At 31.3% G+C, this 20,221-nt stretch overlaps 1 protein-coding gene across 1 annotated transcript in view; it reads right to left on the bottom strand.

Moving 5' to 3' along the window:
* The window catches only part of spidr (scaffold protein involved in DNA repair), an 80,795-nt gene extending 61,581 nt beyond the window's left edge, over positions 1-19,214 (bottom strand). Inside the window, exons 1-3 of the mRNA XM_073830881.1 lie at positions 19,111-19,214; positions 8,495-8,716; positions 3,176-3,270 (exon numbers count right to left, since the gene is read on the bottom strand). Coding sequence (XP_073686982.1) covers positions 3,176-3,270; positions 8,495-8,676 — 277 coding nt within the window. The 5' untranslated portion in view covers positions 8,677-8,716; positions 19,111-19,214. The remainder of the gene's footprint in view (positions 1-3,175; positions 3,271-8,494; positions 8,717-19,110) is intronic.
* Positions 19,215-20,221: the final 1,007 nt, after the last annotated feature.

Genomic DNA, 20,221 nt, shown 5'->3' with positions numbered 1-20,221 from the left:
ATACCATCCTAATACACAGTGAGGAGGAGACTTTGATGGGCCAAAGACTCTCCAAGGATCACAGCTGGAGAAACTAAAAAAATGAGCTTTTTGGCAACTAACCCATTAGATGAGTTTGGTGCAAACAGGGATAAAAAGTATGCCCACGGTTAAAAAATACTGCTGGGTCTTTAATGTTGTGGGGCTATTTTTCTGCCGGAGGTCCTGGACATCTTATTCTGATACATGGCATCATAGTTAAATTCTCTAATGATCCTGAACCATAGTAAAATACCAATGGATAAAAAATCTTAACCTGACTGCCTCTGTTAGAAATCTTATTTGGGCTGTGGTTGGATCTTCCATCAGGTGAATGATCCAAAACAAACATCAAAATCAACACAGAAATGTGTCACTGAGCACAGAATGAAGCTTGTGCCATGGCCATCCCAGTTCCCTGAACTGAACCCTGTAGAAACTGAAGAGAAGAAGCACCAACATGAAGCTGGGAATCTGAAGGATCTGGAGAGATTCTGTATGAAGGAATGGTCTTTGATCTCTGGTCAGGTGTTCTCCAAACTCATTAGACATTGTTAGAGAGCTGTTATTTTGGGAAAAGGATGTTGAAATAATTGGGTGCCAATAATTGTGGCCAACCTGAACTAGAGAAAAACATTTCATAATGAGATTTCCCCCCAGTTTCCATTGTTTTACTTCAATGAAAGGTTAGAATTTTGTGAATTTTTTGAATGAAAGAGCCAAAGGATAAACAATGCAGATATATTTTCACAGCCACCTTTGCTCAGGCACCAAGGGTGCCAATATAAGTGGAGAGCACTGTATATATACACACACACACACATATGAAACAATCTATACATACAATTTCAAGGAAAAAGTTTCTCTTAATGACAGAAAATTCTGTCATTAATTACTCACCCTCAAGCCGTTCCAAACCTGTAAGACCTTCGTTCATCTTCAGAACACAAATTAAGATATTTCTGATGAAATCCGAGATCACATACATGGACTATTTTAACGATTGTCCTTACTACGTTTGTGGGCCTGGGAACATTTCAGTTACATTGCTGTCTATGCAGGGTCAGAAAGCTATTGGATTTCATCAAAAATATCTTAATTTGTGCTCTGAAGATGAAGGTTTTACGGGTTTGGAACGACGTGAGGGTAAGGAATTAATGACAGAATTTTCATTTTGGGGTGAACTATTGTCTATTCCTAATACTAGCTCTCAGCTTACATTAGGAACAAATGTTCTGAATCAAGCTTAATTTTAAATATGATTTACTGAACAACTTTTAATAAAGTAGCATAGACAACTAGCCTGGAAATAAGCTTTAAATTCGATCAAATGACCAGCTCTGAAAGACGGTTTTATTCTCAAAGTCTTTTGCAAAACAGCACAGATACAATACAGGCCCAGTAAATGAATAACAGCAGCAGGATATTTTGGGTTATGCAGTGAAAACTCAACCCTGGCGCTGCTTCAAGTTTTTCATTTCAGTCAGTTCTGAGGAAATGAAACAAAATCCAGCACTCTGCCGGGATATATTCCCATGCTGACTGTTCAAGGAATAGTTGGCCCCCTCGATTGGACACATGAACACAATTGACTCAGCTGAAATCATGGCGAGCACGGCCAAAACTTCAGAGCAGAGTGATGTGTAATGGAAATTTTGGCGAAAAATTTAAAGCAGTGAGAGAAAAAGGCTACGCTTACTCCATGCAATCGCATGCAAAACAAAAACACAAGGAACACTTGCTTTTTTTTTTTGTTTTTTTTGGAAGGAAACGCTACTAAACAGCTATGCATGACTATGAAAAAGAAAGGAACAAGCTGTTAAATGCACACACTGACATCTGATTTACCAGCCATGAGAACACCTAATAAGTTGCGCATAAAAAACAGACAGAAATAAATCTTGCAACGAGCGAGAAGTGAGTGGGAGATGCGTTCTTTAGGCTGTGGAATTTTCTAAGGAATTATGCCAGTTGCAAAGCCGTCTATAAAGCATGTCCAGTCATCCTAAATCATTTTTCCACATGCAATCGTGAATGAAAACTAAAAAAGTTGCTTGAGAACTAATTCAGAGCACAAGAATGCAATGAATCAGATGTGGAAAGACAGACAATGAAAACTAAAATATTTTTAAACCAATATAACTAATATTTTAAATATGATCATATTTATTTAAAACTTTTCAACTGCATTATTTCAGAATCATTAATAAACCATTAGTTTCCGTTAAAAAAAAAATAATTTTTAGTTTTTATTATAATTTTGTTGTGCTTTTGTCACTTTTATTATTATTATTATTATTATTATTTATGAATTAATTCATTTATTTAAACTGATGTCTATATAGTTTTAAGCTTTAGTTTATTTAGTGTTAGTTATTTTAGTACTTCAAAAATGAGACATTTTGGCTTTGCAACTACAGAATCTGAAATATTTTTTTTTTTTAATCTTATATTTTATTTCAGTTAATCTTTATTTTGTTTTAAGTAATTAAGATTTTGTTTACCCAATAATAATAATAATAATAATAACAAACCTGCTTTGTTCGTCAGTGCATCACACAAATTTAATTTCTTCATATCACTTTACGTTTTCTCTTGAATTTCCACCGTCAACTGAAACATTAGCTTCTTTAAACCTCCACACAAACATACCTACACACGCTGAAGCCCCCTAGTAGGGCACTGTTTAAAAAGAAATCCGTTATACCATGGAAAATGAAAGCGTAAGGTGTGTGACTGTGTCTGCAGTGTGTTTGTGTCTGTGGTTTCCTGTCGCTTTAGCTGTGAGACAATTACGTCCTATTGTCACCTGAATCACCTGAAACAATCGTGCTTTCACAGCCTCCTACTCCTCCAACTGTACACAGCGAGATCTCATCGCTGGAATATTCGACACATTTCATGAAGCATGACAAGCAGTTATGGAAATATAAAAACTGCGGGCTGGTGGTTAAATTGTTTCCTGGCGCATTCCTTGGGCAAGATCTGACATTGGCAGTATTTGAATAAAAAGACGTCAGTTTTTAATTGTGAATGCACTTCTGATAATATTTTCATTAGTGGTCAGGAAGAGAGAACTAACCACTAATGATCTGACATTCAGGCCGTAATTGAGTCTTCACATAAACAGACATGATTTAGATTGAATGTGTCGTACCAGCTGATGTAGTTGAGTTGCACTGATGTCTCCAGAAGCTGATGGCTGATCTTTGCCTGCTGTGGAGTCGGTTCAGCCTTTCAGCAAGACCTCCTCTATAAAGAGAGATCACACGGATTCAGTCCAACAGAATCAACTGAAAGAACCATTCTAAAGCGAATCACTTAGAATCAAATATATTAATTCAAAATTAAATCATATTAAATATCAAACACACAGTCAGACATTCAGAACCACACATGATCACAATCAGAATAAACTTATTGAATCATTCACACAGAATCAACCATATAGAATCAAACACACAATCTGAATCAGAGTCAAACCTATTAATTCAGTTACCCAATAATCACAATGAAGCAATGACATAAAAGCAATAAAGAATAAATGAGAATAATTTCCAATATAGAATTAAATAAGTAATCTTACTGAATCAGATTCAATCAGTGAATCAAAATTAGCCAAATAGAATGAGAGAGAGAATCAACCAGAATCAGTCAGTCAGAGAGTCAGTTCCATGGAATCAATAACCGTATCAAATATTGAATATGACTGAATCAGACAAAATCAATCACATAGAATGAGAGCGAGAATCATCTAGAATCAGTCTCACGGAATCAGTATCATCAAGAGAATCAATTTGAATCAACTGCACAGTTTCATGGAATCAATCCCAAAAAAAATCAATGATAAAGAAAAAATGAGAATATTACTTTCTGTAGAATTAAATAATGAATCTGACTGAATCAGCTAGAAGCAATCACACAGAATGAGACTAAACTAGAATCGATCTCATTAAATCAGTTTCATGAAGAGAATCTATTTGAATCAACTGGACAGATTCAAAAAAAGAGTTCCGTGGAATCAATCACTGTATCAAAAATAATGAATCTGACTGAATCAGACAGAATAAATCAAAGAATAAGAGAGAGAATCAACTAGAATCAGTCTCAATGAATCAGTTTCGTGAAGAGAATCAATTTGAATCAACTGCACAGAATCAAAAACAGAGTCAGTTTCATGGAATCAATCCCCCCAAAAAAATCAATGATAAAGAAAAAATGAGAATATTACTTTCTATAGAATTAAATAATGAATCTGACTGAATCAAAAGACATAAAGTCAGTTCCATGGAATCAGACACTGTATCAAATTATGAATCTGATTGAAATCAGACAGAATCAATCACATAGAACAGGGATAATCAAATCTGGACCTTGAGATCCATTTTCCTGCAGAGTTTAGCTCTTACCCTAATCAAACACACCTGAGCATGCTAATCAAGGTCTTCAGGATCATTAGAGAATAACAGGTAGGTGAGTGTGATCAGGGTTGGAGCTAAACTCTGCAGCGCATTGGACCTCCAGGGTAAGATTTGGGGAACCCTGACATAGAATGAGAGAGAGAATCAACTAGAATCAGTCTCACAGAATCAGTTTCATGAAGAGAATCAATTTGAATCAACTGCACAGAATCAAAAACTGAAAGTCAGTTCCATGGAATCAGTCACTGAGTACGTTTACATGGACAACAATATTCCGATTTTAACGCGATTAAGTCAATACTCTGATTAAGAAGCAACCATGTAAACTGATATTTTTGATTAATTTAATCCGACTAAAGTCATAATCTGAGTAAACACAAATCGAATTAAGACAGGTGGAGTATTCCTATTTTAGCCGCATTATGGAAGACATGTACACACCTTAATCAGACTATTCCCCTTGTGTAGGACTTTTCGCCACATTTTGTGACAGGATACACACTAATGCTGCGTTCCAGGCAGGTTTTTGAGCTCGTAAATCACGTGTTCAAACCACGACTCAGGAATTTGTAGCGTTCCAGGCAAGTCACGCCAAGCATTTATTATTTTTATAGTATTAATAATTTGATTGCAACGTTATATTGTCCTAAACTCTATTTTTCCACCGTGTGCCACTAAAAACCGTACCCCTAGAGGCTTTATTGTTATTTCTCGGGCTATGTCACGTCAGAACTCGGGACTGGGAGTACATCGTCGATCTAGTACGAGTTCACGGGTGGGAATTCACGGGTTTGAGTGCCGTTCCAGTGCACTTTCACGGGTAGAAGTTTGGAAAAACACGGGTAACGGGTTGTCTGGAACGCGGCATAGTAACGCTCTCAGTTGGTCGCGCTTTGGTTTCATTTTTATTTATTTATTTTTTGCTACAACATGGGCTTAATCAATGCTCATTGCTGATAAATAGCCTAGTTTGTTATCATAATTTTTAGTTTTATGGAAACGTTTTTAATATTCAACCCCCTTTTTCATTAGTATTATTTGTAAGTATTTATTTTAAATTTGTGAACGGGATTTCCGCTATTGGAATGTCTTAGGATGCTTTTTACTTTTACTTTCGAATTCATGATCTTGGTTTTGCTTGCATATATAAGGCTACACCTATCAATTTTAAGATTAAAACAAATTCTTAAAAGATGGATTTGTTATTTTTAATTAAACAGCACTACAAAAATAAATTAAAACTTATATAGCATTTATTAACAAAAACTAATAAGACGAGGCATGGACTCAATCAAAATAATTAATAAAAGAAAGCCTCCAAAGCGTAATGTGAGGTAAACGGCAAAGATAACAGGGTTTTCAAAATGAAAACAAACAAAAAAAGTAACACTAAACTGGCTTTCGGTGACTGTGCTTGCGTGTGTTTTTTTTTCTCCTAAAAACTGACTGGCTCTGAAACGCTCGCTGTATGGAGCAGACGCTTTGGAGCAGCACAGCACGCACTCGCACAAATGCGACCACGGCAAATTTTAACTCACACATTCTAAAAAATGTTGCATATGTCCAGAGCCACTTCAAGCTTTTGTAAAATTAAAACCCAAACATCCAAAAGTTTATAACAAAGATGAACTGATAGCGTCGCGTGTGGACCTAATGATGTGTGTCATTAATCGATCTATGCACTATAACATGTAAAACGGGAACATGAAAGGAATATTCTAAAAGCAACTCATGTAAACAGCTTAATCATATTATTGTCTTATTCAGAATAAGGTCATTAATTAGATTACTGGTGTCCATGTAAACGTAGTCACTGTATCAAATAATGAATCTGACTGAATCAGACAGAATCAATCATATAGAATGAGAGAGAGAATCAACTAGAATCAGTCTCATGGAATCAGTTTCATGAAGAGAAACAATTTGAATCAACTGCACAGAATCAAGGACAGAAAGTCAGTTCCATGGAATCAGTCACTGTATCAAATAATGAATCTGACTGAATCAGACAGAATCAATCATATAGAATGAGAGAGAGAATCAACTAGAATCAGTCTCACAGAATCAGTTTCATGAAGAGAATCAATTTGAATCAACTGCACAGAATCAAAAACTGAAAGTCAGTTCCATGGAATCAGTCACTGTATCAAATAATGAATCTGACTGAATCAGACAGAATCAATCATATAGAATGAGAGAGAGAATCAACTAGAATCAGTCTCATGGAATCAGTTTCATGAAGAGAATCAATTTGAATCAACTGCACAGAATCAAGGACAGAAAGTCAGTTCCATGGAGTCAATCACTGTATTAAATAATGAATCTGACTGAATCCGACAGAATTAATCACATAGAATGAGAGAGAGAATCAACTAGAATCAGTTTCATGAAGAGAATCAATTTGAATCAACTGCACAGAATCAAGGACAGTCAGTTGCATGGAATCAATCATAGAGAATCAGTTGAATCAGTCATATGGAATCAGTCCCACATGATCACTCATATAGAATCAATAATTTGACATTCCAAAAAAATCACACATGATCACAATCAGAATCAAACCTGCTAAATCAATCATACAGAGTCAGTCAAAATTCAAAAAAATCTGTGACTGATTTAAAATGATTTAAAAAAAATCCTGATTCCTGAATCAGTTACAAAGAATCTAACCAATAGATTCAGTTACAAGAAATCAAGCCCACAGAATATTTATATATGCATTCAATCCCAAGAAATCACATAAAACCACAAAGAATGAATCACATATAATCAATTACATGGGATCAATCATGCAGAGTCCTTTGTACAGAATCAGCTAAACTGAATCTTAAAGAATGAATCCAATGGATTCAATTTGACTAAATCCCCCAGAATAAATGAGAGAATCAGTCCCATGGCCTCAATAAGAATAAATCACATAGAATCAGTCAAAGAGAATCAATTAGATTCAATCTCATGAAATCAGTGGTAAAGAATAAATTAAAAACCATCCTATAGAATTAAGCATAGAATGAATCTGTTTGAATCAACAAGATTTAAGCCATAGACAATCAATTAGAACCAATGTCACTGAATCCATTCCATAGAATCAATATCATAGAATCAAATAACTATTCACTATAATCTATAGTCACTGCACACCGAAAACGAACCCATAATTAGCTAAACTTTTTTTATTCAATAAAACCTAAATTCAATAAGCTTAAATTTGTTACTGGCTTGTACTGGCTTGTTACAGTACATTCTTCGCATTATTAGAGCCGCTTTAGTCCACTTGCACTTATTAACTGTTATTTGCTTTATTTATGTTTATGATGCACATATCTGGGTTTGTTTTTTACGAGTGTGTGGTAGTTTTTACGTTATGTGTGTAGTCATATAAAAGCATAATAAAAAGCCACATCAACAGACACATAGGCAAGGGGGCAACTTCTCCTGCGCTTGCCTGCAGAAGGGACTGAGGGTCAGCAGGAGGAGCGGTGGACGAACAAGAGCCAAAAAGAGACACAGCTCCCCCGTGAGGGAACAAACTCGACACGTTTGCCTCTCCCATTCACAAAATCTGACAAACGACTCATTTATGGTAAAAACACCATGGGCTGGGCTCTTTGATGGTGAGTAGAAAGCATCTGCTGAGTAATATCTGACAAAAGAGCCTTATTCTGGTTCTTGCAAGCATAGGAGGAAATACTTTGGTAAATTAAATAAGTTGACAAAAAAATGAGCAAAGGAAGCCGCTCCTTGATAGCCAATCAAAAACCAAGCTGACCAGGTTTTTTACGGTAAGGGTGTGGATGTATTATTAAACCTTCACCTAGACTTTGAACCCTTTTGTATTCTGTGTGTTTACACTGATATGAAACTTTGAGTGAACCTGACGTCAAACTGTGAAAAAAAAAACTAAACAGTAAGAATAAATAACAGTGTGAAGGATTACTGTCAGTTAAGATGATAAATCCTAATCATAAAGCCAGTCACTGAACTCATAAATTGAGTTCATCTTGCACAGGGTTGCACTGAAATGAAGATTAAGATCCAAGCGTCATAGATCATACCTTTCAAACCTCCTCCTCTTTTTACTAGAGTCCTCTGGGGTCTTGATGCTCTTGGGGGTTTGTTTCTGAGGTGTCTGAAGAATGGCCTGAGCGGATCGGACCCACTCGCTGACTGACTGCCTGCTGGTCTCAGCTGCGTCCAGAAGGGAAGGAGTCTGCTCTGCTTTCTTCTGGATCTTCATCGTTATCGTCGTAAGAGTAGTCTGAAATCTCGGCTGGTGACTAAAAAGGAGAAGAGAGTTTTATATTTAAGTCATTTGATATGCTTTTATTCACAGCAGTGTTGTTATTGCTACATAAAACTATTAAAAAATAATTTGAATTAAAATCAAGCTGAAATGAGAAATATAAATATTACATAAAAAACTTATTTATTTGTTACAAATACAAATAAATTAAAAGCAAAACAATTTATATTATAAAAATTAAAATGACAAAAGTATAGAAAAAATTTAGACTAAAATTAAAAATGACAACTGAATATATAAAAATAAAAGCTAGTTAAAAATATCAAACTCTATAATAAAGTAAATAAAAAGCATATAAATATTAATTAATAAGCAACATCATATGCAATAAAAAAATAATTTATGCAATATATTAAATATAATATTAAATGAAAAATGAATAGAAAGAAAAGAAAATAATAGAAATAGAAATGCTTGGCAACCACATTCAATTAAATTAGTTTAAGTATTAAAATACCTAAAAATAAATCTAAAATAAAAATAAACCTAATATTAAACAATAAAAACAGAACATAAAATAATAGAAATGCTGACTTGGCAACCAACTTAAATAAAATAAGCCAGTTCAAAATATCAATAAACACTATAATATAGTACATGAACAGTATATAAATATTACTTATTCAGGAACATCATATGCAATGAAAGAACACTAAGACATACATATATATATATATATATATATATATATATATATATATATATATATATATATATATATATATATATATTTTTTTTTTTTTTTTTTAATGGAAAAATTAATATAAAAATATAAAAAATTAAATAAGACAATAAAATAATAGAAATACAAATACTGACTTGGCAACCAACTTAAAAAAAGCTAAAGTACTACAATGACTAAAGCTAAATCTGAAAATAAATAATTAAACAAGAAAAATATGGGAAAAATACAAAACTTTAAACTAAAAATGGAAATTGGAAATATAAAAATAACAGTAAACACTATAATATAGCAAAAACAATTGCATATAAATATTATTTAATAAGGAACATCATATACAATAAAAAAGAACTCTTTAAGACATCTATTTGTTTATTTATTTTTACTTATGCAATATATAAAATATTAAATTGAAATGGGAAAAATAAGAAAAAAATAAAAATAATTTAAAAGCTAAATAAAATTATTTTTAAAATGACAAAATGCACAAGAACACAAAAAATTGAAATTAAAATAACCACAAAGTGAAAGTATAAAAAAAGTGTAGTTCAAATTATTCTGGAGAGAGAGACAGTGAAACATGACAAATAGTGGTATAATACATGCAGATTCGAACCTGCAACATCCACATGAGCATCAAGGCTCAAGGTCAAATACTATCTGAAAACCTGCAGCCTCTAGGTCAAGGTCTGCCTCATAAAGATCTTCCTTAATGTCTCAAAGTTGGACTATAAAATGAACATTAGAAGTGCAATACTGTATGACGTCAAAAACCTTGACATAATATGGAAATCTTTCAAGAAAAACACTTTTATGTGTTCGACCTTCACTACCCGTCTGCCTGGAAGCCAATAAATATAACAATTAATCTTATAGCTACTTTCTTCTCGAGCTAAACGCACACAAAACTCTTGGAAAACTCTCAGTCCACAATTACACAAATTATGGGACCTGAATGACGCCTCCTGACAGGCTGCCGCCATGCTGTCAAAGTGGAATTACGCACTAAACAGGTGTTACAAAAATAAGGCAGCCTGTGTTTTCACCTTATTCACATGTCAACAGAGCCTTAAAAAAATGAACAGAATCTTACAAAAGTCTTTACAGATGGCTGAGGGCCACCAAAGCAAAGCCAAAAACCTCAAGATCTATGATCCAGTACCTTGTACAACACGCTCATCATTCAAACTCACGTTTCACATGGATGCTAGAGAAGAAAATAAGTGAGAAGGGCAAAGGTGGGAAGCTAAAAAACAAGAACTCAATGACCTGCCATTAATTCTATCCTCCTGCACATATCGTAATTCCTAGGGGGCCTCGAAAGCACTATCTGAGGATCTGCCTATCCAGCACTGCATTAATTTCAACCTCTGTCCTCTGGAAAAGGCTTGGAATCAGTCTTCTAAAGTGCTGCCACTGAACTCTCAATCCACACGCAACTCCCACCCATGCTTCCCACATATGACACTTGCCTTTTAGTTACTAAATCGAAAAGCACTGGCTTTCTGAGTTGCATATTGTTGAACTTGTTAGTGGTGTTTGTTAAGGCAATAATCACTGTTAATACTGTTGCTCATACTTAGGGTTAAGGGTTTCTTTAAATAAATAATAAATAGGAGATAAAATAGGCGTAAAGAATACAATGTCACAGACCTACATTCGAAGAACAAAGAATATCTAGAAAAGAAAAATCACTTTATGGGGTTAAACCTTGCACTATACATATATCGCTAAAAATGCTTTATTTACTTGAAAAAAATAAAATATATAAATATATTACTTAAAAAAAATAATAATACGTTGTACAAGTTTTCAACTTAAACTTACCAACTTTGGAAAAAAAAAATCAAGCTGAATTTTATATAACTTTTTAAAATTTTATATACATTTTATATACTTTATTATACTTTATATAAGGTAAAAAGTAAATAATAAAAAAAAATACTAAATAAATACAAATAGTTTCAACTTAAATTACAATAAACCAACTTAAAAAAACAAGTTGAATTTTATGTAACTCTTTAAAAATGTATATACATTATATACTTTGTTATGCTTTAAATGACTTAAAAAGTAAATAATCAATTAATTAATAATAAAATGAATAAATATAAGTTGTTTCAACTTAAATGACATTAAACCAACTTAAAAGTTTATATAAATTTTACATTATTACTTTATATAACTTAAAAAGTAAATCAAAAATAAATAAATAATAAATTAATAAATTACTTAATAATAAAATAAATAAATATAAGTTGTTTCAACTTAAATGACATTAAGCAAACTTAAAAGTTTATATAAATTTTACATTATTACTTTATATAACTTAAAAAGTAAATCATAAATAAATTAATAATAAATTGATAAATTACATTAAACCAACTTTAAAAATTGTGTATACTTTATGCTTTATATAACTTAAAAAGTAAATAATAAACAAATGATTAAATACAGTAAATAAATTAAGTTGTTTCAACATAAACCAACTTTAAAAAAATAAGTTGGATGTTATAACTTTAAAATTAGATATACATTTTATATACTTGATTACACTTCATATAACCTAAAAAGTAAATATTAAATAGATAAATGTTGTTACAACTTAAATTACATTAAACCAACTTTTTTTAAAATCTACTTGAATTTAATATAACTTAAAACATTTATATACTTCATTAAACAAATAAAATAAATAAATAAATACAAGTTGTTTTAACTTAAATTACATTAAACCAAATTTAAAAAATTAAGTTGAATTTATATAACTTTAGAAATGTACATAGATTTTATATACTTTATATAATTTAAAAAGTAAATAAATAAATAACAAAATAATAAATAAGTTGTTACAACTTAAATTACAATAAACCAACTTTTCTAAAAATCTATATGAATTTTACTCTAAAATTGTATATACATTTTATACAATTTATTATACTTTATATAACTTAAAATAATAATAATAAATAAAGGAATAAAATACAAGTTGTTTAAATTACATTACTTAAATTACATCAAACCAACTTAAAAAAAATAAGTTGAATTTTATAACTTTAAAAATGTATATAAATTGTATATACTTATACAACTTAAAATGTAAATAATAAATAAATAATAAATACAAGATGTTTCAACTTAAAATATACCAAGTTGATTTTTATGTAACTCTAAAAATGTATATACACTGTATATACTTTATTATACTTTATATAACTTAAAAAGTAAATATAATAAACAGATAATAAACAAACAAGTTGTTTCAACCTAAATGACATTAAACCAACTTACAAAATCAAGCTAATATAATCAAGTTTTATAATCTTTTACAATTTTCTATACTTTAATATACTTTACACAACTTAGAAAGTGCACTATATAGGGTCAGCTAAACGAATAACTGTAAATAACTAATTATTAAATGAAAATTAAGCAATAAATTAAGCACTAAAAGTGCATAACAGATGTAGAAAGACTTTTTTTGTATTATGGCACATTTGGATGTATTTAACTATAAACTATAATGAGGTAATATTATACATAGTCAATAAATATTTCAACGTCCAACTATTGTTATGTATGTCAACTATCTATATTATAATATATACAGTTCCTAAATATTTAAGTTTTATTTAATTTAGTCTTAATTTATAAATAATTTTCTAGGCCTACACTCTTAAAAATTAAGGTGCTTCACGATGCCATAGAAGAACATTTTTTGCCTAAATGGTTCAATAAAGAACCTTTAACATCTGAAGAACCTTTCTGTTACACAAAAGGTTCTTTGTGGCTAAAGAAGGTTCTTCAGATTATAAAAGGCAGGAAAGAAATGGTTCTTTAAAGAACCTTTGACTCAATGGTTCTTCTATGGCATCGCTTTGAAGAACCTTTCAAAGCACCTTTATTTTTAAGAGAGTATAAACGACAGCTTATTTACGAAAATTACAACTTTTTTGTAAGAAGTCCATTGGAACATTTGTATACAACTTAAAAAAGTAAATAATAAATAAATAAATAAATAAATACAAGATGTTTTAACTTAAAATAAGCCAACTTTTTTTAAAAATCAAGTTGATTTTTATGTAACTCTAAAAATGTATATTCATTGCATATACTTTATTATACTTTATATAACTTGAAAAGTAAATAATAAACAAGTACAAGTTGTTTCAACCTGAATTACATTAAACCAACTTACAAAACCAAGTTTATTTTTTTTATTTTTTTTAGATCATTTATATACTTTATTATACTTTATACAACTTAGAAAGTGCACTTTATAGAGCTAAAAGAGCATAACAGATGTAGAAAGACATTTTTTTTTGTATTATGGCACATTTGGATGTATTTAACTATAATGAGGTATACGTCCAACTATTGTTATGTATGTTAACTACCTATATTAACTATTGTTAGTCTTAATTTATAAATAATTTTCTAGGCCTATAAATGACTTTTATTTTTAAATTACAACTTTTTTGCACTCTTAAAAATTAAGGTGCTTCACGATGCCATAGAAGAACCTTTTTTTTTTTTTGTCTAAATGGTTCAATTAAGAACCTTTAAAATCTGAAGAACCTTTCTGTTACACAAAAAGTTTTTTGTGGCTAAAGAAGGTTCTTCAGATTATAAAAAGCAAGAAAGAAATGGTTCTTTAAAGAACCTTTGACTGAATGGTTCTTCCTGGAACCAAAAATGGTTCTTCTATGGCATCGCTGTGAAGAACCTTTTAAAGCACCTTTATTTTTAAAAGTGTATGAAATAAGTCCATTGGAACATTTGTTTCAGACTGAAAACTGGAAAATCTGTATGTCACATACTAATCCAACAGTCATTAGTGAGAAAATTAAAGAATCAATTCCAAATGTACCATGGGAAAATCTTGAAGGCAATCTGAGATGTGACGAGGGACATCCAGCCCTGACAAAGCACACACCCTCAAACAACAATAGAAAAAGAAAGACAGAAGATGCATTCCACAGATAAACCTGAAGATACGACCCGGGCCCGATGAAATATGATACGTGACTCATTTACCTGATGACAGGTCGTAAAAGACGGACATAAAGGGACCGGGAGGGGGTCATGTTTTTGTGTGTGCATGAGCATTTGTGGTTGCACTGTCACAAACTGGTTTTCTCGTGGAAAAAAAATCGTCTACCTTCTTATCATGTGGAGACACGAACGGCATTCCAGCCTGCCGAACAGCCTACACTCTTTTATTTGAATCAACTTGACCCTGCAGGGCAGCCTGCCAGCAAACAGCGCACTATGCGCGCTCTCTGTCTTTCTCTCTCTCCGCAGTACACTATGTTCCTGGCCCTGGCTCAAAAATGTGTTCACCCTGCACTGGCTCAAAATGAATGGAGGAGTACACAAACTTTTTGCTCTATCAAATCTATCTCACTCCCACTTTTTTTCTGGTCTAATCCAGACACGTCATATAGGGGCAGTTCCCAAACCAGCGGGAACAGGACGGATCCGCTGCGTTAACCGAGAGGGATGCCAGGCCGCAGAAAAGTGTGTCATCGCCAAGGATGCCCTAGTTTGGTTTGCAATTGGAGGAAAATGTAAGGAAAGGTAGAAATGCAGGTGTAATTTATTGAGAAATAAAGCAAAATGCAATGAACGTCTAGACGCGAGTCTGTTATTTTCCCCTCTTCCTGTAAATGGACACGAAGCATTTTTCCTGCGAAATCCGAGCGAGTAAACAATCCACTTTTTTTTTTTTAAACAAATGGTTTCAATCTTGAATCCAGGAAGGAGGGCTGATTTAAAAGACACTTTTAAAAGGAAGCATGGGAATAAGTGCTAAACATAGTCATCTGTTGATAGCTGACAGACGTTTCAGATGCAACAGAGATGTGCAGAGTGCTTCAAGACACCTTGGGAAAATGCTGAAATGACATTTTAAAGATGCTCTAGATTGGGTGTTGTTGACTTTTTTTAATAAAAATAAAACTGGTCTGTTCTGTTTCTGATCAGTGGGGGAAAACAATACTAAATGCACATAATTCTTCCCATATCTTGTTGTTGACGTCAATCAAACTCTGGTATTTTGGCACAAATTCATCTGCCACTTGGTTAAGCTAGACAAATTATATAGATGTCAACACGGATAGTTCAAAAACCATGAACAAATATACACGAGGTGATAGAAAATATTCCATAAATGAAAGAAAATTATTTAAAAATAAATGGTTTATTCATAAAAATAAACATGCACCAAACACAATGTGTTCTGTGTGATGAATTATTGGCTGTAGAGAATAATAGGTAACACTTTACCATAAGATGTCATTTGTTAACATTAGTTAATGTATTAACTAACATGAACAAACAATGAATAATACATTTATTACACTATTCGTTAATAATAGTTAATAAAATTACAGCCGTTAATTGTTAGTTCATGTTAGTTCACAGTGCATTAACTAAAAATTGTATTTGAATTTTATATAACTCTATATAATTAAAATGTAAATAATAAAATAAGTTGTTTCAGCTTAAATTACAATAAACCAACTTAAAAAAAATCTAAAATGTTTTAAAAAGTATTGTTTATTGTATTGTTCACAGATTAACTATTTTTATATATCTCTTTAAAAATGTATATAAATTTATATATACTTTATTACATTTTATATATGTATGTACTATTATTATATATATGTATTATATATATGTACTTAAAAAGTAAATGCTAAATAAATAAATAAATAGATAATAAAATAATACACAAATATATAATGTTTTAACTTAAATTACAACTTTTTAATATTCAATTTTAATTGTATTGTAAATTAGGGTAAAATGTAAAAAATGTATTGTTCATTGTATTGTTCCTAAATTAACTAACGTTAACAAATGAACTGGATAAATATTATATACTTTATTATACTTTATATAACCTAAAAAGTAAATGATAAATAAATACATAATAAAATACATAACTATAAGATGTTTCAACATTTCAAAATTTGAATTTTATATAACTCTTCAAAAAATGTCTATAAATTGAATATACTTTATTATACTTTATATAACTTAAGGTAAATACTTTTAGCTTAAATTGCAATAAACTAACATAAAAAAAATCAAAATGAATTTTATGTAGCTCTTTAAAAATGTATATAAATATTATATACTTTAATAAATAATAAAATAATAAATAAATTCAAGTTGTTTTAACTTACATTACAATAAACCAACTTTAAATCTAACTAAAAATGTATATAAACATGTATATAAAAATGTAGACAGATTAACTAATGTTAACACTTTATTGTAAAGTGATACCAATAATTTTTAAATAAATATTTAATATTATCTTGATTTTATAATTACAATTATTAATTCAACCTCAAGGTTACATTTGAAGGAGTTACTGTTTACTTCTGTTCTGTACAGAGTTTGGCTGCAATAGTGCTTAAAGTGAAAGGAGAACCACTGATCTAGATTTCAAGGTTCCGTGACCTAATTCATGCTAAATGATTCAGAACCATTTCTGAAAAGTCTTCCACTTTTTTTTCTTCTTGATGACCCAAACATTTCCGATGACAAAGAAATCTGTATCTTCAGCTCTGAAGTGTTCTCAAATCATGAATTGGATCTGTGCCACATGACATGACCTGACTAAACTATGAGGAAAAGCTGAATGCTTCAGCAATGTGTGATATGATGCCTTTCAACTATTCAAACTATTAATGAGTCAAATCAAAGCTGTTTTTATGCAGCGCTGCATAATTCCTCTTCAACATGACCAATTTGTTTAGCACTGCCCTTCCAGGAAGCCGAAGCCACTATCTAGTCTGGACGTAATTACAGCCTATGACAGTAACTGTGAATTGTACCACTATGACAATAAGATGCATCATGCTGAATTATGATATGCACGGTCAAAGATCACATCATGATGTCATTGCTGAATACACAGATGTCATAAAATGTTAAAAACATCAGGATATTTGAAGCAGATCATTCTGAAATTGTTAAATCACACCCATGTCATTCCAAAACTGTGTGACTTTCATTTCGCAGAACACAATATATATTCTAAAGAATTCTGCAAATGCCTTTGTCCATAAAAATGAAAGCCAACAGGCTCCTGTGACGTTTTGGACGTCACTGACTTTTGTATTGTATGGACAAAAGCTGTTCCACAATTCCTATTAAAACCAGTCATAATGGTCAATTTTTTTAAATTGAGATTTATACATCATCTGAAATAAGAAAAGCTGAATAAATAAGCTTTCCATTGATGTATGGTTTGTTATGATAGGAATCTGAGAATCTGGAATCTGAAAGTGCAAAAATCACAATATTGTGAAAATTGCCTTTAAAGTTGTCCAAATGAAGTTCTTAGCAATGCATATCACTAATAAAAAATTAAGACCACAAAACCAGTCTTAAGTAGCACAGGTATATTTATAGCAATAGCCAGAAATACATTGTATGGCTCAAAATTATCGATTTTTCTTTTATGCCAAAAATCACTAGGATATTAAGTAAAGATCTGTAAATTTTCTACTGTAAATATACTAAAACTTAATTTTTGATTAGTAATATGCATTGCATAACTATGCATTGCATAGTAATATTGCATAGTATATATAATACTATAATAATAATAATAATAATAATAATAATAATAATAATAATAATAATGCATAACTATGCATATGCAAAACTTCATTTGGACAACTTTAAAGGCGATTTTCTCAATATTTAGATTTTTCTGCACCCTCAGATTTCCAAATAGTTGCATCTCGGGCCAAATATTGTCCTATCTTAACAAACCATACATCAATGGAAAGCTTGTTTATTCAGCTTTTTCAGATGATGTATAAATCACAATTTCAGAAAATGGACACTTATGACTGGTTTGTGGTCCAGGGTCACATATTTACGGTCGGAAATGTACAAAATATCTTCATGGAACATGATCTTTACTTAATATCCTGATTGTTGACATGATTTTGACCCATAAAATGTATTTTTGGCTATTGCTAAAAATATGCTTAAGACTGGTTTTGTGGTCCAGGGGTCACATATATTTCTAATCTAAATCTAGTTACTTCATTTTGCTTTATTTCAGTAATTAGCATGTCTAAGTCATCTCAGAAGAGACTTGTACTCCTCTCTGACATATAATATACAATTATAAGATGCAGATGCATAGTGGCAATTGCTAATGCATTGCTCTGTCACTTCTAATTTAAATTTAAACTTCAGAATTTTGCATTGGCAGAACCAGAATTATTTACCTTTAACACCTTTTTGAAATTTAAAACGGAAGTCATTACTTAATTTCATGCATCATGTGGAAAATAATATGACACCGCCGTTAAGACAGATTTGTTTTTATATTCAGATGACTTGAGTGGCACTTGTACTCTACAAAATGTCAAATATTAATAAACAAATACTCAGAAAGGTACTCATAACATATTCAGGCCAAAGGTCAGTCCTAAAAGGAGCAGGAACATTGAGAACCCTGATGAGAACTTAAGATGTCTTGTCTGAGGACCCATAGCGCCCCCTACTGATCAACAGTATACTATCTCACCTGATCAAATGTTTTCTCTTTTAATAACATTTGTTCTAAAACACGTTTTCCACTTTTAAAGTTAATATGAAAGCACTTGTAGAATGATTCTGCTAATGTAAAAATAAAATATACTTACTGCAACAGGATTTAGAAGGTCAATGTGTTCGATGTGATCTTTTGAAGCTGAATTGTCCTCCTCTACCTCACTGTCTGAATCAATAGAGGGCAGGTCATCTGTCTCTGAGGGCAAAAGCAGCAGGTTATCAGGATTAAATAACAAGCCAGTGCATATTTAACAAAGTTATGAACTTCTAGCATCGCAGCCAGAACAGATGGTTTTGATTGGACGAGAATATTTTTTTACATCATTCCACATTCCTGATCACACTTGCCAAGTAATAATTACACTACACATGTTGAGTAACATATACTTTAATGCTCTTTAACTGAGAAACAATGAAGAATATCATTGTAAGGGAATCAAAAAGATATATTCTTTACTACAACAATGTTCAATTCTGTTCAATTCAAAATTGTGACCCTGGACCACAAAACCAGTCATAAGGGTTTTTTTTTTTTTTTAAATTGAGATTAACACATCATACATAAGATTTATACATAAATTAGCTAGAATCTGAATGTGCAAAAAAAACTAAATATTGAGAAAAACGCCTTTAAAGTTGTCCAAATGAAGTTCTTAGCAATGCATATTACTAATCAAAAATTAGGTTTTGATATATTAACAGAAGGAAATTTATAAAATACCTTCATGGAACATGATCTTTACTTAATATCTTAATGATTTTTGGCATAAAAGAAAAATGTGTAATTTGGCCCATACAATGTACTGTATTTGTTGGCTATTGCTACAAATATCCCTGTGCTACTTATGACTGGTTTTGTGGTGTAGAGTCACAATTATTATAATATGAAGCACCTGCATGATTAATTTTTTAGGATTTCATCCTATTTTACAATTCAGGTTTTTTTCCCCAAAAAATAGTTTTACTTATGGAAAAAACATATTTATGTTTAGAATATTACAGCTGAAATGTTACATTTAGAATTTTCATTTATTTAAAATAGTTTTTCACACATTCTTCACACACAAACATAATGTTTAAGGCAATTTTCAGTAATTCCACAGGAAGACTACAGTATGTATGTATGTATATTTTATATTTATATACAGTCATGGACAAAATTGTTGGCACCCTTGGTAAATATGGGCAAAGAAGGCTGTAAAA

The sequence above is a fragment of the Garra rufa genome, chromosome 24 (assembly GCF_049309525.1).
Source record: "Garra rufa chromosome 24, GarRuf1.0, whole genome shotgun sequence".
Lineage (NCBI taxonomy): Eukaryota > Metazoa > Chordata > Actinopteri > Cypriniformes > Cyprinidae > Garra > Garra rufa.
This window is presented reverse-complemented; position numbering and strand designations above follow the sequence as displayed.